The sequence below is a fragment of the Pseudocercospora fijiensis genome (assembly GCF_000340215.1).
Source record: "Pseudocercospora fijiensis CIRAD86 unplaced genomic scaffold MYCFIscaffold_3, whole genome shotgun sequence".
Lineage (NCBI taxonomy): Eukaryota > Fungi > Ascomycota > Dothideomycetes > Mycosphaerellales > Mycosphaerellaceae > Pseudocercospora > Pseudocercospora fijiensis.
Window position 1 is genome coordinate 5,331,690 of NW_006921534.1, and position 12,851 is coordinate 5,344,540.

A 12,851-nucleotide genomic window follows, 5' to 3' on the forward strand; every position below is an offset into this window, starting at 1 on the left:
CACATCGTGCTGTTTTCCTGACAGCATTCCTGGCGCCGCGAAGACGGCACAATGCCACAGTAGGCCGTCGAGCAGTCGCAGTACGTCGCGCTTGCACCCGTCACGGCCGTGAGACACTTCATGATGAATATCATGCCCGACTTGGGTGAGTCTGCACACTGCATGACCTGCGTTGTACGGCAAGGTAACGACGATTCGCAGACTATTGGGGAGACTTGGCGTTGCAGGCCTGGGTCAACATGAATCCTTCACCTCAATGGGCCAGTCGACAAGTCGAACCGTATCGCGGCCTCCCATTTGGAACATACTTACGTTCAAGTCGCCCGCGGAGACAGCGCAAGCTTACTGGCCCTCTGCCGCCGAGTGAGCAATCTTTCTGGCATCGCTTCAAGCTCCTGTCATGCGAACCAGACCAACGAACGGACGACCAGTCGCGGTCTGCATTCCTCACGAAATTGCCATATGACATCCGAATCATGATATATGAGCTGGTTCTTGGCAATAGAGTGCTACATCTTTCAGCACAGAACCCGAAAAGTCGAATCGAGCATTATACGTGCAATCGTCCACGAGCCATAGACCGGGAAGGTGCCAACCATACGTGCTCAGACTCCGAAGTCAGACCACAACCCGCATCGCCACGAGCAGAGCAGCTAGAGCCGACTGGCCTACTTCCTCTTCTGACGTGCTGTCGACAAATTTATTCCGAGGCAATTCATACTCTATACAGCGCCAACACGTTCAGCTTTACCCAAAACTTTGCAGCATTCACATTCCTCAAGCTCATGCTGCCACCACAGCGCCTCCCTACCATCAGACGTCTTCGATTACACATGCGAATACCACGCCATCCGAGTCTGAACAGTCGATCCTCTCGAGACTGGCATGATCTGTGGACGTTCTTTGGTAGTGAAATGAGTGGCCTGCAAACCCTGTATCTGGAGCTTCAGATGCTCCAACCGATGGAAGCGCACATTGAATCCACGCCGGACGATGAGGCTGAGACATGGATCAGGCCAATGGTGACTATGGCTGTGGATGCATACCGCAGGCGCGGGTGCGTTGTTGAACTGGAGACACGCCATGTTCGGCACTATCCGGCACGGATCTATTCCAACGAGAATCGGAGAAGCGAAGCACTTGACGAGGATGACGCTTTCACCATGACATGTGCTGCGCTGCACAGGTCTATACGCTTGTCGCTGGGCTGAAGAGTGGAATTCGGAAATCTTGCTGCGCGCCTCGAGTGGAAACGGGTGCTCGCGAAGGATTGCTGCCTAAAGTTTAGACAAGTGAATGAACTTCGAAGCGCACCTATAAAGGATGAGCCCCGCAAACTATGCTCTAGCTTCGAATCGGACACTTTGGTCATTGCATCCCTCGAGGCTACAATGTTCGCACCGTTGGCATCGGACGGCGAAAAGCCAAATCACAAGCAGCCAGGTAGGTCTGCAACCAAATCGCTTCAGCAGTTGTACTGACTGTCACGCAGTTCCAGGCCCAGGAGTATACGAGGTAAAGATGGTATCAGATCGAGAGAAGCCAAGTCACAAGCAGCCAGGCAAGTCTGCGCTACAGTTTCTCGAGCAGCAATGCTGACTTCGTCATAGCTCCAGGTGGAGGACTGTACGAGGTCCTCAAAGTGCCACAAGACTCGAGCGCGCGCCTCATCGCCTCCAATTACGAAAATCAACTTGCCTTGGCTAGACAGGTCAATGAGCTGACTTACGACGAGCCAACGCCCGAAGACCGACGCCGCAAAGACGCTGAGATTCAAAAGCTCCATGATGCCGCTCGAGTCCTACTCCATCCATTTCGGCGCAGACAGTATGACCTGCGCCTGCAGCACAGTGCGCGCAAAGATAAGTCTCGCCACACTGCACCAAAATGCGACACCTGGATCGCTGCTCGTGATGGTCGCGATTGGCCAACGCCACCGAATCACCGCGAGAGGAATACAGGCCGTCGGGAAGCATTCGATGGCACGCGTTCAGACACTCACAGCACGAAGTCGCCAGGCGGTCGTGGTAGCCCAAGTTATGAGCCGTACTCGCCTTAGGCAGCGCACTGCTCGGACAACCTACGGATTGGATTGGAATTTCTGGCTTTGCATCGATGAGGTGGAGTCCTTGGTCGGTTCGACACCTGGCGATATCATGGCGTTTCTTGTGTGTTTGCCAGCGGACAGTGGTTCCAGGATCGAGTTGAGATACCCGATCGGATCGTTAACGGCGCATTGCAAGTTGTGCTAGACATCGAGACGTAGTTTCTCGAGCAACACAGCATGACCATATGGAACGGAGAACAAATTTGGGATGCCTCGTAAACCTGCTTCAAGCCCTGAAAGTCGCCAAACTCTGCAGGCGTGAACATAGAGGTAAGGCGTGGTTGTCCAAAGATACTTTTTGTATGTACAGCGGAGGCCTCTAACCACAGAACTTCATTATGCGATTGCTTTTGTTGCATCTGCTTCGAAGTATTTTATCAAATCCTCAATGGTGACCACTTTCAACCCGTGCCTGCGAGCGAAAGCCAAGCATCCATCTCTTCTCATCATTCCAAAGCCACCAGTCATCTCAGCTTTGCCCAAGACATCTTCACCATCCTCTACCATTTCTCCAATGACAGCGACAGGCTCTTTGCCTGCAAGTCGACAGAAATCTACAGCAGCCTCCGTATGCCCAGCTCGTGCTCTCACACCTCCTTCACGCGCCTGCAATGGCACAATATGACCTGGCCGTCTGAACCAATCCTTTTGCACTGCGGGATCCGCCAACTTCCGACACGTCACGCTGCGATCTTGAGCGCTGATACCGGTTGTGATGTCTTCGTTGGCATCGATTGTGATCGTATACGCGGTTCTGTTCGGGTCGGTGTTGTGAGTCACCATCTGCGGGAGCTCTAGACGTGCGGCCAGCGACGGCATGATGGGCGCGCAGAGGTAACCTGAGGAGTATCGGATCATGAAAGCTGCTTTTGCGGGCGTCAAATCTTGCGCGGCGATGATGAGGTCTCCTTCATTTTCACGATGCGTAGAGTCCATGACTATGATGAATTCTCCATTTGCTACAGGGCCATTGTTAGCGAGGCTCGGGTTTGGTTTGCAGGTTCGGGATGTCTGACCGAAGGATTCTATGGCGTCTGGTATGCTGTCAAAACTTACGTCGCCATTGACCGTCGCCATTGTGTACGACCAACGTACGACGATTCCTTTCGAGCTGGCGATCGTGGATGATATTCGCTGCGGAAGGCGACCAGGTGCCTCCGGTTTCTCCAAGCTCCCAAGCTAATAAGGTTCCGTCAGACCTGGAGATTCTGCTCATCCATGCACAACAAGATCGCGAGGTGCGCCGACTCCGCGAAGTTTATGTGTGTGTCGATGACTGTGATGAGGCACTGGTGTGAAGTCGGTCCTCTCTGCCGATGCTGGATCTGATGACGGTGCCCTTTGCTATAGCACGACATCTTGGAGACCCCACCAACGTCAACCCAACTCGAAGCGCTTGTGAAAGGCTGGACCATGTCAACCAGCGCCACGGTCGGCGTGTCTGCATGCCGATCCCGAGGCTCTGTCACGACTTATACGAGGAACACATCCGAGAGGCATCGTAAGCACGTATGTAAGCGCAGATTGGAGAAGCATGCATGTGACCGCGCCGGCATGTCATCACCCAAGTCGGTCATGCTTTGCCTCTCCTCGCTGAGGCTCACTTTATCCTTTCCCGTCGCCTCTGATGAAGCTCGAGCACACTGCTGCGCTGCACGCTCACGCACATTTCTCGGAGGAAGTCACACAGTTTCGCCACGCTAGAATGCGCGAAGAATCATCATGGAAATGCATACGTTCCGTAGCGAGATTGCACTGCAAGCACCCACGCGCATCGTCTACTCTTTTGACCACCAAGGGGAGAGTCAGAAGGCTCGACCGACCATTCGATAGAATAGCATGACAAGATGTCAACAAGTTGGTCTTGCTCGGTGATGTGACGGCGCAGAATGCTACTTTCCGACCACGACCTCTTGCTGCTGCTCCGATGGTCCACGACAGCCGAACTGCTTGACACAAAGATCTCGGGCCGTGGCTCGTGCAGGAGAGACAATGTCCGAGGGCGAAATGAGAACCTTGCACAACACAAATTCGGCCTCGAGATCGCAAAGCAGACTATGTATCGCTCAGATGTGCCAATTGGCTTTGCTTACTCTTAACCAGGTAGGAAGGCGCGCCTCCATGGCTACACAAGAACTCCTGAACCATTTTGGGAGCACTCATTTCCTTGGAGGGCATGAGCACAATAGCTCGTTCAACACTGCCACTTTTGCAGGCTCACTATGACCAAGCAGGAGTGTCATGGTTAGCAGAGCTTGCTGGAATCTCCTCGGATGCCATTTTGATGGTGGTCTGGACTGAGCGCACCGAAGAACGACCAGAAAAACCAGGAAACATAGCTCGCCGGGGATACAGTAGAATACCGCGACAAGCAAGCATTGTTCCAACTTGACGGGCGGGGACGGGACGCACTCTGTGTCCTCAGCAGGCAAGCTCAAGCACGGTGCCACCACAAGGGTATCAACACCTTGATGAGCAGGATTCGAATGTTGCGCTGTTGGGAGCATTTCAACCATAAGATAACGCCAACGTCGAAATCTTAACGCATGCGTGAGTGACGTACATGAACGAGACCTGCATGGTGACGGAGATGTTCCTGCAGCAGATGTTGGGTTGCATGAGATGTCGGTCACTCATTATTACAGCCCATGTGCTCGTGTACGTGCACCCTGGTAGGCGTAGATCGGCAGCAAGATTAACTTATCCGTTCCGCCTGTCAGTGTCACAGTTGTTCCGACCACAAGTCAGTCGAAGCCGTTGAATCTCGACACGAGACAGAAGCTTTGTTTCGAAAGCCTTTGGCCCTCGGCCTTAATTGCAGCACTAAATATTCTCAATCGATTGCGAGACCGCTGTCCAATAAATTGTAGAACAACATTGAAGTCGAAAATAGAAGCCACTCTGGGCAAGGCTGACGACACTTGGTCTGCAGCCTGCAGGCAAGGTTAGACGCAGTCCTGGATTTTCGAGATGCTATTCTTGCTCGGGCACTTTCCGTAATCGGCGCCGCATCAGTTTGGCTAAGACCAGGACTAGGATACCCCTACTATCAGAAGCAGGTAACCGGTTTGTGAAGAGGGCCGTTTCCGAAGTCTGATGATGACGATTGATGACTCCCGATGGCGGCTGCCCGAAAAGCCGTGTGAGGCCTCAATGGCGGATCATAGACTAAAGGATTGGATGTTGGCAGCACATTGTGTCCAAGATGTGACATCCAAGGAAGTGTCAAGAAGCTTTGGCATTACTTTTAGCTGCCAAGTCTCCCTGCACAGGCTGTATTGATCAGGAAATGAGTCATGAAGATACAGTAATGTACATTCGATTAACATCGAGAGTCTGTAGCAATGCAATTGTTTGCACGCAATAAGGCGATGCTGCGGGAGTTGCAACGGGATGGGATGATATCCCCACCATCCTGGCTCTGCAGCACAGGAAATGAGTCCGTGATCCTCTCGCTCCCGCTTTCTTCAAGTTGCAAACGAGCTTCGTTTCGCACCGTGCGTCCGGCAACCCACAGAACAGCTTTTCGGGTGATTGTGCACTGCACCGCCAGCCATGGCGTCAAGACCGTCGCCTCGTGGAAGGTCATGAAGCCTTCTAGCGGGCTTCTGTGGCTGAGAACAACGCCCCTTTTGTTTCGAGTAGAGGGCCTCCACCACATCGTGAAGTCATTACCAGCTCGTGGCCGACCGAGGATTGAGCGAGGAAACCATCAAAATGCCTGCGCCTGAATGTTCGATGATAAGACCGTAGCCTACCTGTCCTGTTTCTGCACACTCGTGGAGAGTGCCGGGTCGGTCGTTGTATGAAGCAGGGGTGCTCCGCTAAGTCGTCCGCAATCACGTTTGCAGCACTAGGGTACATCGACGTGACTCGCAGGGTGGCACGGCACCTTTCCTACAGGCTGGGACGATCAAGCATTGCTGGCTGGGGTTGGAAGTAAGCCGCAGACGACGGTCCACGAAGAGCTAGTAGCACTAGCAGGAGCAGTAGGCGCTTGATGCTGCCTCACTGGACGCTCTGGCGAGAACCTGAACAACCCATCCGTCACTGGGCCGTTGCATGGGTTCCAACAATCTGCCATTCAGCCTGGCTTGGCTCAAGAAAAGGGCCTTGCGCCAGGTGCACTTTGCCAGGGTCATGCCTATTCCAGATGGAGGTTCGTGCATGTTGCGTGGGTGCTATGGACTGCAATCTTGAGCCCAAAAGAAGTAATGTTACCTTGGAGCCTAGCCATCGTATCGCGTGTGCGTGTCAGTCGTGAAGAGTATATGATCGGACGCCCTGCTGCTTGGACCTCTTCCTTCCCTTCGCTTTGACCATTGCTTTGAGCAAGAGACACACGTTCCTTCAACCATATCATCCGACCTTGGAGCTAATACCTACACACTCTTTGTAAAGCGGAATCGGCATAATAATACTTTTTCCCTTGGACGCGGACTACTACTGGGCAAACGGAGTTACTTGTCTTCGATCGAACAACCATACTGACCAGATTTCACTGGGTCGCTACGCGCATCTCGCAGGCCGGACACGCAAAATCGACATTGACTTGGAGACAGTGCTTTTGCACGAGGAGCAGGATAAGGCGGCGGCTACCAAGCTCGGTCAAACGAGCTCGGCGTTTCGAAGAAGAGACCTGATCGTTTCTGCCCAAGCCGTTTCGGGCGATCTTGTCTCTGAGACGACTTCGAACAAGCAGAAGCGGCAGCGGAGACATCACGAGCGATTCGAGTCTGAAGCCTTCAGCAGAGAGCTGCGCCGCGCGTGCTTGTTGCAGGCGGCTACAATTTGGGAGAGAGAGTCCGGACTGCCAGAAACATCAGCGGCTTCCTGACTGGACTGCTCAGCGTGGTGGCTGACAGATTCTGGGACACGCAGCGGTGGGTGGAAACGGAGGCCGTGGTACAGGCAGCCAGACGGGCATCGCCGCTTACTACAAGCAGTGGTGCGAACATTCCGAGATTCGAGCGCACAGCAACGTGAGTGGCGGTCAGTTCAGGCGCAGTGTGTTGCAGATTGGAGGATCTCTGAAACGGGGATCAAATTGCGCTTTCCCGGAACAGGACGCTAGTGCCAGACCTGGTTAAGGGGCCTGCGGTGCTTCCCGAGCCCGCTGCTGCACTTTCCTCGAGGCCTTCTTTCGCAAAGAGTCTGTGCTCGCTCGCCGCCAAACGCCAAACGCATCCACTCCATCATCACCATTTGTTTCTGGGCCGCAGAGCCTGTTGTATCTGTATTTCTGGGCCTGGCGATTGACTGCTCTTGCCGCGAAGGTACGTTGGAAAATTATCATCTCACCCCAGCGGGCAGACCGGGACGCGCGTGTGCATCGGTGCACCAGACCTGTCACCTCCTTTTCCTCCGCGCACTGAAGCAGAGCGCCATCAGCGGACACCTACAGCACCGCGCCTTCCATCGCCCGTGGCACGCACCCGCTCCTGCCTCGCTCCAGCACAACACCGCGTTCCTCTTGCCGTGCTTCGTGGGCCAGTCTGACGAGCGAGGTCTAGGTGTTATTTGTTGCATCGTGCGAAGGAGCATAGGCCTGCCGTGCGCACGTTCATCCGATCGCTCAATCGCCTCCGAACAGGCCATCTCGCGACAGGGCCCGAGCACCCACTGCACGCCGACGCCTACGCACGTCTACGCCTACGCGCACCACCACCACCACCACCACCACCTCTCCATATCTTAATACACGCTCGACGCGACTCCGCGGCGCGGGCACATTGTACCTGCTGTCGTCGCTCGGCGCCATCACGTGCTGCCACGCTCGAGACAGAAATTTTCTGCCCATCAAGTCAGTAGTAAACCTTTTGGTGCTCCGCGCTTCTTGAAACAACACACACCACCATCGTCTCGCTGCATTGGATGTCTCTGCCGTCGATTGGCCACATCTTGCTTGCGCAGCAGCAGAAGAGGAGGGACAGCTTCACGAGCGTGGTGGACATGGACCTTCATACACTGCTGAATACTAACAGAGCGGCAGCTGCACGTGAATTCGCGCATAGAAACATGCAGTACGAAGTTCCCCTACCCATTGCTATGAACCATGATGTTTCTACATCGAATGGACACTACGCGCAAACCCTCTACGTTCCGAATGGCAACAATAGGATAAAATCCGAGAACGGGTCTGAGCGCGGCGTGTCACCACACACCTCCGATCACTCCTCGAGGTACTCTTCGCAGACTCCCCAGAACTCCGTGGCCTACCAGCAGATCGCCGCGCAGCTCACGAATGGCATGCGCTACCCTTCGCCAAATCAGATGCAGCAAAACAACAACATGCCGATGCTGCAGCACTCGTATCACCCGAACACGACACAAGATCAGGGCTATCAAACACAGGCTGGCGCCACCATGGGTGCCGTGCAGCAGGCTGTACCGCAGTCTACGGACCAGACTGCGATGGACGGCGGACGAGCAAGCACTGGCAGCAGTGGGCTTCCCAAGGCTTTCGCCTGCTCAACGTGTCAAAAGGGTTTCGCGAGGCGTAGTGACCTAGCGCGTCATGGTACGACCTTTGATGTTTCATCCCTTTGCACGACTATACTGACGCGTGATGCTAGAACGGATTCATTCTGGTGTGCGGCCGCACGTCTGCGACCATCCTGGCTGTGGCAAACAGTTCATCCAACGTTCCGCTTTGACTGTTCACTCTCGCGTGCACACTGGCGAGAAGCCACACATGTGTGAGCGATGTGGCAAGGTATGTGGACATCTCTCTGCACTCATGATCTTGCTGACCTTTTGATGTAGCCGTTCTCCGACTCTAGTTCTTTGGCTCGACATCGTCGCATCCACTCTGGCAAGCGTCCATACAAGTGTCCATACGCAGATTGCCAGAAGACATTTACCCGGCGTACCACATTGACCCGACATCAGAATCACCATACTGGTACTATTGAGGAGTCCGAAGCCGCCACTGCTGCGGCGCTGGCCTCTCGTGTTCAGATGAGCACCAACCGCTCTCGAGGCTCTGACGAAGAAGATGGCTACTCTGGTGACGGGAAGTCTCCTCTGCCACAGCAGCAGGATCGAGCCGCTACTGGGTCTCCTGCAGCGGTTCTCAACGGCATGCCTCAGCTGCAGAGACAAGCCTCTGACTATTATATGAATGCGATGAACGGTGGGATGGCCGCTGTTCCCCCACATCTGAGGAACGCGATGCAGCCTTCGCCTCGCGCTCAATCTCCTCAGCAATACCCCATGCCAGTGAACGGCAATACGCCACAATCTCGACCATCTTTGACTTCCAATCCATCCTCCAGCGCTCATCTTCCTCAAATTCTGGAACCGCCGACGACCAATGGACAGCAACAGACTGGAAGCGGCAATAACAGCCCCCATTTGAACAATAATAACAACAATCCTATGAATGGATGGCAATCTCCACATCCTGGCATGCCAGCGAACGCATCGCAGACGACCGACTACACCTACCCTGACCCGAATAACCACTACGGAGTCAGCAATGTCAACACTGCTCAGATGTACTACCAGCAGCAGGGCGTACCGCGTCCTCACAGTACACAGCCACTCGACTATCAGCACCAAGGCCAGCCAATGTGGGCACAGCACCAGCAGTAGGATGCTGATGATCCTGCCCACACTGAGACTGGATAAGTACTAGCCGCGCCGGATAATACCGGCCTGCTTCTCGAAGATAATTCTTGCCTGACGCAAATCGGAAGCCTTCCGTGGAAGTGTCGGCTGAAAAGCTTAGAGCGGTTGGCTCGTCATACAAGATTTGCGTTTGAGTCATTTCCGGAGTTTTATGGACTGGCCTGATACCCAGATTTCCTGTTATGGATCCGTTCGGTGCGAAGCGCGTGTTTACGGGAAGGACTTTGGCATCATCGAGCATTCAGCATTTTTTCTTTCCCCATCGATCGTCGAAAGGGTTTCGTCGCTTTTACACCACTCCATCTCATTTGTTCAGGCCAAGCTCGGACCAGCAGACACACAGTCGTTCTAATTTCCAGATTGAATTTGTTCTTGTTTTCTTCGCGGGCGCTATAAAAATGGGACTTATCGGAAACCATACTGGTTTGCGCTTTTTCTAATGAGTGTACGACTGTGTGTGTATCATAGTAGGGCTGGCGAGCGGCCACGGGAGAAGGTGGAAACGGCGAGGGAAATGGACTAAAGAAAGGTGAAGGTGTGCATTTGAAAACACTAATGGCTGCAAAGGCCATGGTTGCGAGAAGGAAATCTTATTCCAGCGGGGGTTTCTTGAGAGGTTCTTCTTAAACCTCTGGCGATTCGGCGCATATGGGTGAACAGCGGGAATGGAGCAGTGGGTTATACTGGCTCCGCGACCGGCATCGAGGAAATCATATGCCTCTGAAACTAGAGTAATACTATTTTCGTCAACTTTGCTGTCTTTTGTGTTCCTTCTGTTGCGTCTGGTGATGATGTGCTTTGAAAGTGAGCGATGACCGTGGCGGCTGTTGCGTTTCGTTTCACATGCGTGGCCGTGCGCGCGTTTGGCAGATCAGCCAATTAGAGTTTGCTGGTTGGGGCCCGGGCGCTGCCTGCTAAACGTTTCATTCTCAAAGCCTTTCGACAACAACATCACCTCACTGCACTTGGATAGTTGACGATCTGCGCCTTTCTCGAGCAACCTCGCCCCTTCAGTGACTTAGCAAAGTATCTCACACTGCTTGCGATCACGTCCTTCGTGACACCAAACATAGCACGACACACGACACACCCCGCATCCTATCCATCCATACCATCGCCAGGGCATTGATCGGACGCTATCTGCACCTGCACCTGCACCTGCACATACACGAGCACTTCCGCGACTTGCGATCCAAAGTTTCCCGACGACATACATAATTACCTGAACAAACCTCCCCGATCACACTCGACTGCATGGCGCGCAAAATGCAAACCGACGTCAACCCCTCGACCCCGGGCTCAGCGTCAAGTACGCATCGCGTCACCAAGACTCGATCTGAGCGAGCGAGTCGCAGTTGCATGACGATGCAGCGAAGCAGAATGCTGGCCGAGGCAAGCAGCAATGGCACACTCGAGGACATGCTGAACGAGGCTCAGGTCGTTGCAGGCTCCAGCACTGGCGACCACTACTCTGGTAAAGGCAAGGCCAAGTCTGCGCCCACCACGCTTGAGACTCACGATTGGGAGCACGAGGACTCGGACATGCTCGATGAAGAGGAGGAGGATGACGTCTGTCCGATCACCGACAAGGACGCCAAACCATTCCCGATCATGGATCTGCCTACTGAGATTCGCTTGGACATCTATCGTGCATGCTTGACTCGGCCTTACAACATTCTCCTGTCCAAGCGTGAGCGGCACGTGGCGGCCAAGGCTGATTGTGGCGTCGAAATGATCAGCTCTGATGGTGAGGGCGCTGTGGGCACAAGAAGCCGGGTCACGCGCGGTGCTCTTCCCATTCCCATTCAGCAGTCAACCGTATTTTCTATTCAGCGCCTGGAGGGACCGAACTGCCCTCCACCCACTACCTCGAGTTCCTCGCGCTCCTCGCGTTCCTCGCGTTTAGTTCGCATGCCTCCAAGCCGTTCCACACCAAGCTCGTCAGGGATCACTTACACCACGAGCACTAGCGTCATTTATCGCCAACCTCCCTCAACTCGTCGCACTGTTGAGGGGAGAAACAAGGCGACGGTCATCTGCGGTCCAGATCGCCCTCAGAATCAGGACCCGCTGATCGTGGGCATCATGCTGGCGAGCAAGGAGATCTACAAGGAAGCACGTAGTGTGCTCTACGGCGAGAACTTCTTTACTTTAAATCTCGCCACCGCCATGCCTACCCTAGCATGCCTCCATCAGCGGTCGCGGCGACAGATCAAGCACGTCGAGCTGGAAATTCCAACCTATAACGACATCTTGGAGCGCTTCCAGGAGACAGTGCGCCTGAGCCTGCGATATTGTTCCGGCCTGAAGAAATTCGTCATGCACATGCCCTTTACTCTTCCAGGAGCTGATGGCAGCGGCACGACTGGCAATACCACGGTTTATGCAAACGGCTTCGACATCCTGCGTTGGTTGCCTCAAGAGTGCAATGTCATTCTCAAAGGTCACATCTGCACCGAAATTGAGACTGTTGTCAACAAGCATCTGCATCTAGCAAAGACGCTGGACAAGGTACGTCATAGAGTATATCAAATGAGCAGCAACATCATTACAGCAGAGGTCCTTGAATGGGAGGAGATGGAGAAGAAGCGTAAAGAGGCTACCGCTATCAAGGAGCATGTTTCCCCAATGCAGTAGCTTGATGCGCTTCTGCTTCCTGGGAATCTGTGGCAAGGACGGTGGGCTTGCAAACACATTTGCTTACTATTGCGCACAGAATGCATATGCTAGACGACAGCTCATCTCGAACGACACCGGCTCTTCGAACTAATCGACGACACTCTCACTTCAGCGAAATGCTGAATGCCGAGTCTCACTCAACCCTACGAATGACCTCTTTCTTATATCCAAGCAACCCGAGATACTACTACTGGCAGAGCTATTCTTGGCTCAGCTGCTTCTTGTGTCAATTCAGTAAGGCCAGTGCACTTGGAGATGCATCATTGTACTATAGCTGTTGGAATGGGGGACATTTGAGGATGGGAAATGATCTTTCAGTACAGACCCCGTTCTTTCTTTTGGGGTCGCCAAAAAGCAACAGCTTGGGAAATACACGACTATGAAAAGCCAAACAAAAGTAGCATAATTAGAAAACACATCTTTGGCAAAACGT

General features: G+C 53.7%; 4 protein-coding genes across 4 annotated transcripts; 3 read left to right on the forward strand and 1 right to left on the reverse strand.

The window, feature by feature from the left end:
• Nucleotides 1-1,397: 1,397 nt before the first annotated feature.
• On the forward strand, nt 1,398-2,463 carry MYCFIDRAFT_211021 (uncharacterized protein). Its single transcript, XM_007927288.1, has 3 exons — nt 1,398-1,443; nt 1,493-1,561; nt 1,611-2,463. Exons 2-3 carry the CDS (start codon nt 1,522-1,524, stop codon nt 2,057-2,059), a joined length of 489 nt encoding a protein of 162 aa, XP_007925479.1. The 5' UTR covers nt 1,398-1,443; nt 1,493-1,521; the 3' UTR covers nt 2,060-2,463.
• Nucleotides 2,444-3,184, reverse strand: MYCFIDRAFT_41814 (uncharacterized protein; the record flags this gene model as incomplete). The annotated part of the gene is made up of 2 exons (XM_007926033.1): nt 2,444-3,066; nt 3,124-3,184. The coding sequence occupies 2 exons, from the start codon at nt 3,182-3,184 to the stop codon at nt 2,444-2,446; spliced, it is 684 nt and encodes a 227-aa protein (XP_007924224.1).
• A 4,157-nt stretch (nt 3,185-7,341) lies between these two features.
• On the forward strand, nt 7,342-9,703 carry MYCFIDRAFT_203216 (uncharacterized protein; the record flags this gene model as incomplete). The annotated part of the gene is made up of 5 exons (XM_007927289.1): nt 7,342-7,383; nt 7,621-7,910; nt 8,100-8,627; nt 8,683-8,822; nt 8,873-9,703. The coding sequence occupies exons 3-5, from the start codon at nt 8,126-8,128 to the stop codon at nt 9,701-9,703; spliced, it is 1,473 nt and encodes a 490-aa protein (XP_007925480.1). The 5' UTR covers nt 7,342-7,383; nt 7,621-7,910; nt 8,100-8,125.
• A 2,100-nt stretch (nt 9,704-11,803) lies between these two features.
• MYCFIDRAFT_121508 (uncharacterized protein) lies at nt 11,804-12,268 on the forward strand (the record flags this gene model as incomplete). Its single annotated transcript, XM_007927290.1, has 1 exon — nt 11,804-12,268. A coding segment is annotated over one exon (465 nt), but the record flags the coding sequence as incomplete, so codon positions are not given.
• Nucleotides 12,269-12,851: the final 583 nt, after the last annotated feature.